At 54.4% G+C, this 14,040-nt stretch overlaps 1 protein-coding gene across 8 annotated transcripts; it reads left to right on the forward strand.

The window, feature by feature from the left end:
- The first annotated feature begins 2,457 nt into the window (after positions 1 to 2,457).
- On the forward strand, positions 2,458 to 13,134 carry CDK16 (cyclin dependent kinase 16). 8 transcript variants are annotated; one of them, XM_045472500.1, is made up of 17 exons: positions 2,851 to 2,906; positions 6,059 to 6,142; positions 7,321 to 7,528; positions 8,129 to 8,262; positions 8,364 to 8,489; positions 8,587 to 8,643; positions 8,735 to 8,849; positions 9,537 to 9,631; positions 9,727 to 9,789; positions 10,042 to 10,165; positions 10,363 to 10,483; positions 10,592 to 10,689; positions 10,773 to 10,878; positions 10,968 to 11,010; positions 11,178 to 11,268; positions 12,711 to 12,788; positions 12,874 to 13,134. In XM_045472500.1, exons 2-17 carry the CDS (start codon positions 6,137 to 6,139, stop codon positions 12,909 to 12,911), a joined length of 1,503 nt encoding a protein of 500 aa, XP_045328456.1. In that variant the 5' UTR covers positions 2,851 to 2,906; positions 6,059 to 6,136; the 3' UTR covers positions 12,912 to 13,134. The 8 variants fall into 8 exon arrangements, with proteins under 8 accessions (XP_045328455.1, XP_045328456.1, XP_045328452.1 ...); XM_045472496.1 differs by having other exon boundaries at positions 2,854 to 2,906; positions 10,947 to 11,010; XM_045472499.1 differs by lacking the exons at positions 2,851 to 2,906; positions 6,059 to 6,142 and adding an exon at positions 2,458 to 2,462 and having other exon boundaries at positions 10,947 to 11,010.
- Positions 13,135 to 14,040: the final 906 nt, after the last annotated feature.

The raw sequence follows: 14,040 nt of genomic DNA on the forward strand, positions 1-14,040 counted from the left end.
GGATACTTTTTCCATTATTGCTGCTCAAGAGTACATCAAACACCATACCTCCTGTCCACTGTTGCTATGATGTTACAGCATCTGAGACTTAAACACAAACTTCCTCTGCCCCCTTTCTCCACTGTCCCAGCTCTTTGTTTGCTATCTACCCCATTATAGCTCCTGAGTCTGGACACTTCTGTCTCTTTCTTCACCACCCACCCCAGCTCCCAGATCCCTTACTACCTTAATTCGCCCCTGCAACACTTCATCAAGAACCCATGAGTCTTGGTTGCATCCTCGTTTCCCCAAATGCTATTTTACTTTTGTCATGTTTGTCTACCTTTATAATACCACCAAGACAGAAGACCACGGTTCAGTGGGCAGGGTTTGGGTCACTTCATCGAGTCCCCTGCACCCAGCAGGCACCATGTAGTGGTACATGGTTGTCTCTTGTCTCAGCCTAGAGCTTTGCCATCAAACATTTGCCACATTTGTTGAGTGCTTACTGTGTGCCAGGCACTATTGTAGGCATTGGAGACAGCAATGGATCAAAAAGTCCCTGTCTTGGGGCACCTGGGTGGCTTAGTTAAGCGACCAACTATTGGTATGGCTCAGGTCATGATCTCACGGTCTGTGAGTTCGAGCCCTACATCGGGCTCTGTGTTGACAGTGCGGAGCCTGCTTGGGATTCTTCTCTCAACTCTCTACCCCTCCCCTGCTCGCTTGCTCTCTCTGTCAAACTAAATAAAGTTTAAGAAATTAAAAATTCCTGTCTTGAGGGGTGTGGGTATGTGCGTGGGGGGAGGGGTTCTGTTCTGCTCGGGTGAGACACAGAATAGACCAACAAGTAGATTGTAAGAGGTTGACCGGTGCCATTAAAAAGGTCCGTACAGCCAGGTCTGGGGATCTAGAAAGATGGGGGTGCAGGTAGGCATTTGTAAATAGGGTAGTCAGGGAAGGCTTCATGAAGGTGACATTGAAGCAAGGACTTGGAAGGAATTAAGGGATGAAACGTGGATATCTAGAAGAATATTCCAGGCAAAGGAAACAAGTGCAAAGTCCCTGAGGCTGGATTATGCCTGCTTTATTCAGAAACAGAAGGAAAGAGATACATCTGGAGTGGAGTGCGAGGAAGAAGGGTAGATGAGGATGAGGTCAGAGAAGTGAGGAACCTGATCCTATAGCCCGCGGTGCACTTTTGCCTCTCTCAAGTATTTCCACTCCCATCATGCCCTTGTAAATTCTCGCTAGTATGAAACTTACTGAAAACTCTAACCAGTGTGACCAAGGCTGCTATTAAAGGAAGCCCAGAAGAGGCGGGGAAGCTGGCTTTGGGCTGGGGTGCAGTGTAAAGATATCCCAGAAAGGCCTGCCAAAAGCTGCCGCCATTTGAGCTGGGCTAGGTGATAGTGTAGGAGTTTTTCAGGCATAGAGGAATTGAGGGATTAGTTATGTTGGCAGTGCTTGACACACAACAGACGCCCAATAAATAAAACAGAAAACCGCAGACCTGGGGAGAGCCACGGGCGGGGCTCTGGCAGGCAAGAGGTAGTTGAGAGGTGGCAAGAAAGAAAACCCAACCCAGGGTGCATACGCAAATGCTCGCGTGAGGCGGCAAAGAGATCTTCTTCAACCCAAAGTCCCAAGCATGCGCAGTAATGCACCCTTCCCTCTAAAGGTCCGCCTTTCTTTTCTCAGCCTAGGCTCCACCTCCGTGAGTCTTGCTGAGGGAGATGGGAGGGGCTAGAGGCGGGACGAGGGCGATTGAACATTCCTTTGACCAATTACCTTGCGGAATATTCGGCCTATAGTGAGAGAAGAACTCAGAACAAAAAGAAGTGCCCGCCCCCCCTGCGGTGAGAACCAATGAACACCGGGCAGAGGCGTGGTAGGAAAACAGTGAAATCACGCCTCTTCAGTTCGGCCACGCCCTTCATTCTTGCTCAGCCTCACCCCAGGGGGCAAATCTGATTGGCTGGGCGACAACCTCAAAGGGCGGGGCCGCACACGTTCACACTGAGAATGAGCTAGCGGAGGGAGCGGGGAGGTGGGGGAAGCACATCTGGGCGGGGCTAGACTGTGTCCTATCTAAGGTGTTAAAAGGCCAATGATTCTCCAGGCCGCCTCTCCTAGAAAAGTCATCTTCTCGCGAGCATTTAAAATTCCTGCCTGCTGAGGCACCTCAAGGGACTCAGACTGCCTCATCTGTCTTTTTCTTCCTTGCAAAAGTCCCGTTTGCCACCATGGGGATGTACCAAATGAGACCAAGTAGGGGGACCAAGTGGTGATCGGCACGCTGGTTACTGAATGCTGCCCACTTCGGCGCTAGCAAACTTCTAGCAAGATCGGAACTGAGTACTAAACAACCTCTACACGTCCCCCTGGCGCCGTTCCAGGGCTGGCGCCACATTCCCCGGTGGGCGCGCAATGGCTGCGCCCCCTCCCGCTGCGGACGGGTCTTTTGGTACAGGCAGTCCGAGGTGAGTCCCCTCCTTCCCACTTCAGCCTTTGCTGCGCGTGCGTGCGCATGCGCGGAGCGCGGCGCGCGCGGCGGTTGGGCCATTGGGCGTTCGGCCCTGGGATCCGCCGCGTCTCCGCAAGCGGTCGGCTCTGAGCCGCGAGCCGCCGTGAGCTCTCGGATTCGAGCCGGCACCAGCGAGCCCGGGGGCATCGCCCGCAGCGGCCAAGCTCATGGCCGGCTGAGCGGGACGCCGCCTCCGCCTCAGCCACCGCCGCCGCCGCCGCCGCCTCCTCCTCCTCAGCCGGCGGCGGCCCGGGCCCAGCAGCCATGGCCGAAGACTACTGGGACGGGCGCCTGCGGCGAACAGGAGGAGAAGGAGGTCGCGCGGCCTCAGCCCGGGCCGCCGCCCCAGGCGCCGCCGCGCCGGCCCCGCGGCGCTGAGGTTGCTCGCGCGCCCCCGCCGGTGAGCGCGTTTCCGAGACACGGGGTGGGGGCTGCCCTTTTCCTGCAGAACCAACTCAGACCCCGGGCGGTGCCTAGGGGTCTGGGCTGCACCGCTGGCATGTGCCCCCTCCCCCAGCGAATTTCCCAGAGTGCACCGGGGCGGGGGGTCATTCTGGGCCTCCCTGACCTTGGCCCCGCCCTGGGCCCGGTCTGGGAGCTGGGGATGGGCAGTCCTGTGGGTGCTAATTGGGAGCAGGGTGATCAAGGGACCAGAGAGTGTGGAAATGGGTGGTGAAAGGCCCGAGGTTTGCTAGTGGCCTGAGCTTTGGAGGGGTCGGAGCATGTGATAATAAGTCTTAACCGCTGTGTAGGGCTTGAGGCCCAGCGTGTGCTAATGGGGTGTGTGTGTGTGTGTGTGTGTGTGTGTGTGTGTAGGACCCCAAGGGTGTGTGATAGGGGAGAGCATGCCAGAGGAATGCTGAGGTGTACAAACGGGGTTATAGGTGTGGAGAGACCCCGTGTGTGTTAATGGGGGATAGGGTGGTAGAGATAGCAGGAGGTGTGCTCATAGGATCAGGGCTCTGAAGTCCTGTGTGTGGTAATGAGCGTCAGGGTGGTGGTAATTCTGTGTATTTGTCCGTGAGGGTCCAGAGAGCGCTCGCGGAGGTCAGGGTAGTGGATGAAGTCCAGTGTTGAGAACGTGCTAATGGCAATCATAGCCGTAGAGGGTACATGCGTGTGGTAATAAAGGTCTGGGTAGGATGAGGCCCAGTATATGCTAATGGGGACAGAGTGGTGGAAGACCCGAATCTGTGCTACTGGGTATCAGAAGTTGTGGATATATGTGGGGTGGGAGGGCACGGTGGTGAGGGAAGTGCCTTAGCACTGTAAGAGGTCCAGTATATTAAGGACCAAGATGGTGTGAGATCAGTGTGTGTGGGTGTGTGTGTGTGTCCATGTCCGTGAGGACAGGGCATGTGAGACTACTGGATGCGCTCAGGGACAGGTATATATGAAACTCTAGTGACCGTTAAAATGGGCTTAGAGCCTTGGAGGCGCTTAAACGTGTGCCACTGGGGGGAAGAGCCAGGGCAGTACGGGGTCCGGAAAATGCTGGTGAGCATCAGAACCTTGTGAAGACAGTGTGTGCTTGTGTCCACAGGGGACTGGGGTGTGTTGAGGGTCCGTGGGGTGCAATGAGGAGGATCAGGGAAGGTTGTGAAGGGATTCAAGTGTGAACCAACAGGCATTATAGCTGTGCGGGAGTTCAAGCAAAAAGAAATAAATGAGTAGGGATGTGTGATGGTCTAGGTGTGCTGAAGTGGATTAGAACCATGTAGGGCTGTGTCCTAATGAGGCTCCAGGCTGAATGAAGACCTGTGTGCACTAATGAGGGTCAGGCCATTATAGAGCAGTGTGTTTGTGTATCCCTGGAGAATGGGGCTGAGTGAGGGTTTAGGGTGTGCTAATGGGGACACACAGTGTGTGAGGCTCAGTGCGTGCTAATAGAGGTCAGGGTGAAGTGAACGTCCAGCTTGTGCTGATGGGAGGTGGTGGGCACAGGGTAGTGGGAGGACCAGAATGTGTGTTTAATGATGGTTCTAGCTGTGGAGGGGTCTGAGTGTGGGCAAAAACAGGTCAGGGATTGGCAAGTTTCACTTTGTGTTAATGAGATTCAGGGCATTGTGAAAGTCCAGTGAGTGCTAATGTGGGTCAGCCACAGAGGGTCCCAAGTGCATGTTAATAGGGGTCAGAATCATGCACGGGGAACAGTGTGTTAATGGGGTGAGTGCTTTGGAGAAGCTAACAGGCAGCTGGACCTGGGAGGCGCCCAAGAATGTGGCAGTAAGAGTTAACTTAGAGGGGTCCGAGCGTATGCTAAGAGTTTTGTGCTCTGTTGGGGCTTCGTATGCTGATGGGGGTTAGAAATAAGTGGGGAAATTGCAGGTGCTGATAGTTAAAATGTTGCGAGGCCTACTTGAGGGTCCAGTGTGTGCTTATGGGGGTCTGAACCAGATGAGGATGGTGTGTTTCTGTGGGAGTTAGAGTGTAATGACTGTGTCCTCAGTGGTCAGTGTGGTGTGCGCTGATGAGTGTCCTTGGGTGTGAGAGTATTCCGAGGATGGGTGTGTGACCTCGGAGGTCAGGAAGGACAAAATGCCCTTTTTTGAGTGGACTTGTGTGTCTAGTTTCTCGCTCCATCCCTCACTCTTCTGGGATCTAAAAAGCTCAGAAAATGGAAATAATAATCTTTAAAAGTTTTACTGTATATTAACGTTCAAGTGTCTCTGTTCACAAAGGTCTGCCCAGGGCACCCCTGATGGGAATATTGCATGATACACAGATTTTGTGTCCCGTCTTCCTCAAATCCTCAAAACAACTGAACTCTGGAACATGTCCAGCCCTTGGAGTTTCCAGTTAGAGGTCATGGACCCATGGCTCCTTGTGGCTCCCTCTTCATCTTCCGTCCAGTCCTGCTTACCCCTGCCCCTAGATCCCCCATTTCCTGCCACAACAGGCAAAGCAACTGGGGATTTGTACCATGGAGGCGAGACTGCCTTTGGGGGCTGGCCATGCTTCTTCTTCAGCTTCAGGTCCAGTGTTTGGCCTACTGGTTCAGGATTTTTGTTGTTATCTTGGGTTCTCTGAACGGACCTCATCCTCTTTACTGGGGTCTTTCTGCTACACTGCTTCCTCTTCCCCTCCTGGGGGTGGTGGTGAGGTCAGGCAGGTGAAAGTAAGGTATAGGGACCACTGGGGTAAGCACCTGATTTCAAGGTAACAGATGACCCACTTCTCTCCTCGAATCCAGCCCCAGCCTCATCCTCCCACCTCCTATCTAGCTCCACTTCCCTTGGGCCCAGGGCCATCTTAGGCCCTGCTGCGAGTCCAGATGGTTCCTAGGCCAGGTCTTTCCCCCACCTTGCTGGCCTAGAGCCCAGGAGGAAGCAGAAGAAGGCCAGCTTAAGCGTTTTGGTGGCCCTGTTCCCTCCAGCAGCCCCATCTAGGTCATCTTGCCGATGCCAGCGTCCCCGGGCCACCTTTTCTGGAGTTATTCACGAATAGCAGAGACTTACCCCGCCCATCCTGGTAGAGATTGGTCTTAGGCCCTCAGCCCCCCATTCATTAATATCTGCCATAAGCACTTTTTGAGCATCTACTCTGTGTCAGTCACTGTTCCAGGTCCTCAGGATCTAGCCGTGACCTAAACAGACAGAAATCTACCCTGGCGGAGCTGATCTTCTAGTTATGGCGGTGAGGAGACAGACAGTTAAGAATAAAGAAACCAATAAGTAGATGGTGTCATTTCTGAGGAGGTGATAGTGCTGGGGGGATGATTTGACAAAGTGAGGGAGCTCGGTATGGTTGAGATTTTAAATAGGGTTATTTGTGGAGGGTTATCCATGAAAAAGGTGATATTGGAGCAATGGTCTGAAGAGGGTGAGGGAATGACCTATTTTGAAGGGTTTTCCAGGTTCCAGGAAAAACAGCCTGTGCAATGGCCCTGAGGTGGGACTGCTGGGTGTGGTTGCAGAACAGCAACTAGCAATGATTGAAGGGGAGATGAGGCCAGAGAGATAATAGGGATGAATAGGGTAAGACTTTATGGGCCACCCTTGAGGACTGGGACATTTATTCAGGGTGATAAGGGAGATGAGCACTCTCAACTAGAGGAGAAATGAGACCTGGCTTGTAAAAATGTGGGTGGGACCCATAGGGTCCCAACCTGATCGAACCTTGCGAGCAGTCCTCAGGACAGCTGGTGTGCATTGAGCACCCCCCCTCCACAACCCTAGCCAGTGGTTGGGTCTGGGTAGGACTCCCTTCTTCTGCACCCCTCACTTGGGGAGACCAGTGGGGTGGTCCACCAATCACCGTGACGATGGTTGCTGGGCACGCCGCGAAGGTCCTTGTGGCTGTGGGGAGCATTCTGCCTAGGCAGTTGGGGCTTATGTGGGGCTGGTGCCGGCGGAATATGCCATTCCACGGGCGTGCCCGGGGCCGTATCAGTGGCCCCCCGGTCCTGGGCGAGCCCGGAGCCCCATCTACAGATGGGTACATCTCTGCCGCCACACCTGAAAATGCCTGCTGTGGAGGCCTCTGCTCCCACAGTGAGGCTGCCCCCATACGGGCCAGCACTTCACCAGTTGGTCCTTTACCCTCAGCCAGCCACCCAGGCCTCAATACCCAGGTGTGCTACTTAGGAAGAGGGTACCCAGGGGCTGGCTGTAGGTGGGCAAGCACTGACAAAGGTCCGTATCTATGCCAGGTTTACAGGAATCCTGAGTGGTTCCAGGGCTCCACAGTGGTTGGGTGGATACTGACACAAGTTCATGTCAGTATACCTCAGTAAACCTTGGGTTTTAGGGGGCCTGTGGTGGTCAGGCCAAGTGCTAATGTGGGATCCATTGCCATCTATACCCCCTGCTCAGGTCGCCATGGATCGGATGAAGAAGATCAAGCGGCAGCTGTCAATGACACTCCGAGGGGGCCGAGGTGTGGACAAGACCAATGGTGCCCCTGAACAGATAGGCCTGGATGAGAGTGGGGGTGGTGGCGGCAATGACCTCGGAGAGGTACCCACTCGTGCCGCTCCTGGGGAACCTCGCTCTGGACGGGGCCCTCTCAGTTCTGCACCAGGTGGGTCCACTGACCACTTCTGCCCCCAGACTGGTCCCCAGGTGCCACCTCCCAGCCGAGTTCCCCTTAGATTTGTGTTATTTCCATTTTCCTTTCTCCCGTTTTCTCCCCCTTCCCTGCTATCCTCTCCGCACACGCTCTCTCTATCTGTGCCCCTTTCCTTGGCTTTGTGCCCAGGCCTCGGGGAGGAAGAGTGCCCTGCCTGCTGCAGCTGCCCCCAACCTTCCCTTTGCCCTTCTCCTGCGCTCTGCTATGGCCCCCCTCAGGCCTACTGGTGCCTGCCTACCCTGGGCCTGCCTTCTCAGGGCCTTTGGCTACTGTGCCGCTGCCTGCCTCCTGGTCCTGGGCCATCCCCAGTCTCAGCTCACCCCTGAAACAGGGTGCTCCACTGGCTGACTATTGCCCCCCCCATCCCCCATTCAACCTGTCCTGACCTGTCTGAACCTCCCTGGGCCTTGCCACCCTCTCCCTGAGGGACTCTAGGCTGTTCTGGGGGTTTGTGTGTACGTGTGTGATCAGGGGATTGTGTTACGTTGAGGAGGGGGTGTCCTGGGGCTTCAGCCCTCAACTGGTCTGCCCTCCCCCTGTCCTCACTACCAGAAATTGTACACGAGGACTTGAAGATGGGGTCTGATGGGGAAAGTGACCAGGCTTCAGCCACGTCCTCCGATGAGGTGCAGTCGCCAGTGAGGGTGCGCATGCGCAACCATCCCCCACGCAAGATCTCCACTGAGGTGCTTAACTCCCTGTCTGGCTGGTGGTGGGGCTAGAAAAGAGGGTTAAATGTGGGGAGGTGGAGCTCATGGTCCCGTTTCTCACCCATCTTGCCTGTTAGGACATCAACAAGCGCCTATCACTACCAGCCGACATCCGGCTGCCTGAGGGCTACCTTGAGAAGCTGACCCTCAATAGCCCCATCTTCGACAAGCCCCTCAGCCGCCGCCTCCGCCGTGTCAGCCTGGTGAGTGTCTTCTGTGCCTGTCCTCTCCTCCTTTCACTGCCCACCCGCCTCTGTCCCCTCCTATGAGCCTTCTTCAACCTGCCCCTTTACCCCACAGTCTGAGATTGGCTTTGGGAAACTGGAGACCTACATCAAGCTAGACAAGCTGGGAGAGGTGAGAGACCATCGTCAGGCACATGGTGGGGATGGGGGTCAGTGAGAACTTCCTGCAGCTTCCTCTCCTGTCACTCGTCCTCACACACCAGGGTACCTATGCCACCGTCTACAAAGGCAAAAGCAAGCTCACGGACAACCTTGTGGCACTCAAGGAGATCAGACTGGAACACGAAGAAGGGGCACCCTGCACCGCCATCCGGGAAGGTACAGACACACAGGAAGGCTGTCCCAGGCTTCCCAGGCTCACCTCTTGACACATACACACACACCCTGTAGTAGGAACAGGGACTGGGGGTTGGGACATTCCCTCCTGACACTCTGGGCTTCACGCGAAAGTGCCCATTATGCACATATCTAGATGATAATCAAGGTAACCAGGAATCTGTTCCCGTTTGGAGAAAAGACCAAGAATTATACAGCAGGGTGTTCGCTTTGGGTCTGAGAGCACCCGTGAAAGTGCTCACTGGTTTACTTGACAACAATTTCTAGTCAGAATATCACGTAGGATGAATTTGAATTGTGTAGAAGTTATGTGTGCAAAGTGAATTTCGCACCAAGTTGCAGGCCTCTGTACTGAGGGTTGACGCAAAACCCCTTTCTGGAAAGCAAAAACAGGTTGTGAAGATCTAGTGTCCTGTAAGCCTGGAGTGGCAATCCCAGGTCCTTGCTCCATACTTTTCTCTGAGCCTTAGTGTCCACATCCGGAACATGGAGCCACCCCTTCCTGGCATTGGGTGGGATAGAGCCAGTGGCTATGAGCCACCACCTCAGGCTGCACAGGGAAAGAAGGAAACCCTGGGCTTGTCCCTGTCTGGTCCTCTTCGCCTCTACCCTGAGGGTGGGTGGGGCCCTGACTCTTCCCCCATCCCCTCCTCCCCATGCTCCCTGCAGTGTCCCTGCTCAAGGACCTCAAACATGCGAACATCGTCACGCTACATGACATTATCCACACGGAGAAGTCCCTCACCCTTGTCTTTGAGTACCTGGTAAGGTTGGGGGGCAGTGGGGGTGGGGAGTGGGGAGATGGCCAGGAGCCATGGGATGTGGCCCTCTTTCCTCCCGTCTCCTCTTCTGTCCTCAGGACAAGGACCTGAAGCAGTACCTGGATGACTGTGGGAACGTCATCAACATGCACAACGTGAAAGTGGGTGTGGGGCAGGAAGCAGGGGCACAAGGGGGCCCCCACTCACCCACTCCACCCCACAAATCTCCCTGAAACAGACTTTTCCCGTTTGGCTTTTTTGCTGGGAGCCCTTGGAGGGCATTGGGACCTTGTCCTCTTTTGTGAGATAAAGCTCTGGGCTCAGTGTCTGTGTTTGGGAGGGGGAACAGTGTCTGCTGGGGGTCAGGCTGCTGGATGCTCTCTGACATCTGCCTGCCCTTCCTGGGTCCCCAGCTGTTCCTGTTCCAGCTGCTTCGTGGCCTGGCCTACTGCCACCGGCAGAAGGTGCTACACCGAGACCTCAAGCCCCAAAACCTGCTCATCAACGAGAGAGGAGAGCTCAAGCTGGCCGACTTTGGTACCCTGGCCTCCCCCTTCTTCCCAGTGATCGCCCCACCTTACCCTCTCAGACTCCCCCTTCCTCATGACTGCCTTATCTCAGTCCCCTTCAGCTTCTCCAGGCTTTGCTTAGGACACCCTCAGTCCCAGCTGTGCTCTCCCCGAGGCTGCCCGGGACCTCCTCAATTCCAGCTGCCCCTTCTCTCAACCTACCAGGCCTGGCCCGGGCCAAGTCAATTCCAACGAAGACCTACTCCAATGAGGTGGTGACACTGTGGTACCGGCCCCCCGACATCCTGCTTGGGTCCACAGACTACTCTACCCAGATTGACATGTGGTGAGGACAGGTGGAAGTGTGGCAGGAGCCATGTGGTGAAGTGGGTGGCTTGGTCACAATGGCCAACCAGCCAACTGCCTCTCTATTCACTGTGCCCTCCCTGCCTAGGGGTGTGGGCTGCATCTTCTATGAGATGGCCACAGGCCGGCCCCTCTTCCCAGGCTCCACGGTGGAGGAACAGCTGCATTTCATCTTCCGTATCTTAGGTGAGGAGGAACGAGCCCTAGGAACTGTGGGGACATTTAGGGATGCCCTGTGGATCCTTAGGGTAATTCTCCTTCCCTGCCAGGAACCCCAACTGAGGAGACGTGGCCAGGCATTCTGTCCAACGAAGAATTTAAGACATACAACTACCCCAAGTATCGAGCCGAGGCCCTTTTGAGCCATGCACCCCGGTGAGGCTGGTGGGTGGGAGGGTAGGTGGGTGTTAGGGGCTGGAGTGCCCAAACTCAACTTAAAGCAGATCCTCTTGTCCTTGCGGTAGACTTGACAGCGACGGGGCTGACCTCCTCACTAAGCTGCTGCAGGTGAGACCACCCTCCCAGACCAGCCTTGGGGGCTAGGGGATTCTAGGTGTAGGGGGACAGGGAGCTCCCGGGGTACGGTCTGGGATGGGGCAAAAGAGAGGTCTACTTGTTGAAGGGGTCAATACACCCCCCCCACCCCCCCGACCCCTGCCTGTCCTCCCACTCAGTTTGAAGGTCGCAATCGGATCTCCGCAGAGGATGCCATGAAACATCCATTCTTCCTCAGTCTGGGGGAGCGGATCCACAAACTTCCTGACAGTGAGTGCAGCTGGCGGGACCTGTGGGGAACAGGATGCTGGGTGGGCTGTGCGGGGCACACCCTTGATCACACATATGACATATTATGTGTATTACAAGTTATTTAGTTTTCAGTTCCTTTTTACCTTTCACGGGAATTTTCTAACATACGTGAAAATAGACGTAACATCATTTTCCTCTTTTTTTTTTTTTTTTTAAAGCAAACGTTTCCTTGTAAAATACATACCGAGAAACGCACAGGTCATGAGTATATGGCACAGTGAATTTTTAGAAACTAACCACACCCATGTAACTGGCATACAGGTCAAGAAATAGGATGAGAGAAGCTCCCCCGAAGTGCCCTCTTATTTCCTTTAGTTATTCCCAGCCCCTTGCCAAGGGTTACTACTAGTTTGACTTCTCACAGCATAGGTAAGTCTTCCCCATCCTTGTACTGTACAGAAACAGAATCACACGTGGTGTTCTCCTTTTATACCTGATTAAAAAACTTTTTCATATGGACACTTTAAAATTATATATGTTTAGGGGCGCCTGGCTGGCTCAGTCGGTGGAGTATGGGACTCTTGATCTTGGCGTTTGTGAGTTTGAGTCCCACGTTGGGTGTAGAGGTTACTTTAAAAAATAAATACATAGGGGCACCTCAGTGGCCCAGGGATTGTCTCCCTCCTTCTCTCTCTGCCCCTTCCTCCACTTGGTCATGCGCGCTGTCAATAATAAGTAATTATTAAATAAATAAAATTAGACCCAATAACAAGTCCCCAAGCACTCTAGCAGGTCATCAACTCGTGGCCAATCTGGTTTTGTTTTGTTTTTTAATGCTTATTTATTTTTGAGAGAGAGCGCGCAAGCAGGGCAGGGGCACAGAGAGAGGGACAGAGGATCCGAAGTGGGCTCTGTGCTGACAGCAGCGAGCCTGATGGGGGGCTCGAACTCACGAACCGTACAATCATGACCTGAACCAAAGTCGGACACTCGACTGAGTGAGTCACCTGGGCCAATCTGATTTTATCTGTATTCCCTCTGATTATTTTGAATCAAATCCTGGATATATCATTCACCTATAAATTTCAGCATGTATCTTTAAGAGGTTTTTTAATAACTATCATTATCCTACCTTCAAAATGTTGGCCCACTTCCTGAATCTCCCCACTGGATTAATCTAAATCAAATCCCAAACACCATCTCCATCACCTAGACTCAACAGATGGTAATTGCAATACCATTATCACACTTGACAGAATTACTGACTTCTTCGTGTAATAGCCCATATTCCATTTTCTCTGGTTGTAGCTGGTTTGTGTATAAGGATTATATGACAGATGAAAAAGTCAAACTTCTCAAAGACAAGACAGCTTTTTGTAATTCCCCCAATGGGGCTATGTGGGAGGTGGTCCTTGGCTGGCCCCATGGGTCATTTCCCACTGTCTGTCCTCCACCCACAGCTACTTCCATATTTGCACTAAAGGAGATCCAGCTACAAAAGGAGGCCGGCCTTCGGTCTTCGTCAATGCCTGACTCAGGTAGGTGTGGCCCTTGCCCTCTTCCCCGCCCTGGCCACCTACCTGCTTACCCACCAACAGCCATCCGCTCTGCTTTCCCCTGCAGGCAGGCCAGCTTTCCGCGTGGTGGACACCGAGTTCTAAGCCAGAGACCGAGGCCCCAGCAGGCAGCAGCTGGAGGGATGCCACTCCCCCTCACAGGGCAGCCCCCAACTGTATCCTCCTTGCTTGCTGCCTGCCTACCTGCCTGACTCATGCTCGCCTGCCCACATGTCCCCTGCTGCCTGTCCAAACACCCGACCATTGGCCTGTCAACCCACCCATTGGCCTGTCTGCTGGGTGCTAACAAAGCTCTCATCGCTCCTTCGCCTGGTTTGTCTGTCTGTCTGTATGTCTGTCTCTCTCTGTCTCGGTAGTTGCCGGCGGACAGCATGGCCATGTCAGCCTCCCACACTGAGGCCAGGCCTATCCCCCTTCCCATCATCCCCTCCCCCAGGACCACTACCCCAATGGCCAGCCAGGGGTCCGGAGCTAGCCCAGGCTGGGGATCTCGACTCAGACAAGACGTGACAATGCCTTGGGTCTGAGGCTTCCCCTGCCTGCTTTCCTGCCTGCCCCACCTGCCTCATGTTGTGTGGGCCTTTTTTTGTTTGTTTCATTCATTGTTGTTTTTTAATTATTTTAAATGAGGTTTTCATTTTTTAAATGCAATATCTCTGTATACAGAATGGCTGGGCCCCACCCCCTGCGTGTGGCCCTCCCACAGTATTTTGTGCAATGAAGCCCCGCTCCCAGCCTTTCCAAGGCAGGGACACAGCCCCTATTTGGAACCCTGACCATCACCAGACCCTGGGGTCGGCTAAGGGAAAGCATGCCTCGACCATTCGCCTTCCTACCCCCCGCCTGCCATCCTCAGCTGCAGGGGGACCTGGGGACTACTGGAGACTCTCTGGGAGGTGGACGAGGTGGGGGGGCCCCCACTCTTTCCTCCTACAGTCCCATAGCTGGGGCCTCCTTCCTTCTCAGGGTCTCCCTAGCCCAACCCTCCTGCCCCCATCCCACTCGGTGCTGTTGAGTAGGGGCCCTGCCAGGAACTGACCAACTCTTCAAGGAGCCATAGTGTATATATGTGCACAAGCAGGGGCAGAGGGGCGCATGGGGGTCTGTGCCCAAGCGTTAGCCCCTAACCCCTGGGGAGGGTGAGGCAGGGCAGGGGCAGTCTCTGGGGTCAGTCTCAGATGGGTGGTTACCTCCCCGTCCTCCACTCTAAACC

Source organism: Leopardus geoffroyi, chromosome X (genome assembly GCF_018350155.1).
Source record: "Leopardus geoffroyi isolate Oge1 chromosome X, O.geoffroyi_Oge1_pat1.0, whole genome shotgun sequence".
Classification (NCBI taxonomy): Eukaryota; Metazoa; Chordata; class Mammalia; order Carnivora; family Felidae; genus Leopardus; species Leopardus geoffroyi.

Bases quoted from the DNA above. Each gene is read 5' to 3' on its own strand.
- CDK16 (XM_045472494.1), top strand. From the start codon at position 6,864: ATGCCATTCCACGGGCGTGCCCGGGGCCGTATCAGTGGCCCCCCGGTC. The intron at 7,080-7,320 runs GTGTGCTACTTA...CCCCCTGCTCAG, and splicing joins ACCCAGGCCTCAATACCCAG to GTCGCCATGGATCGGATGAA. The intron at 9,632-9,726 runs GTAAGGTTGGGG...TTCTGTCCTCAG, and splicing joins CCCTTGTCTTTGAGTACCTG to GACAAGGACCTGAAGCAGTA.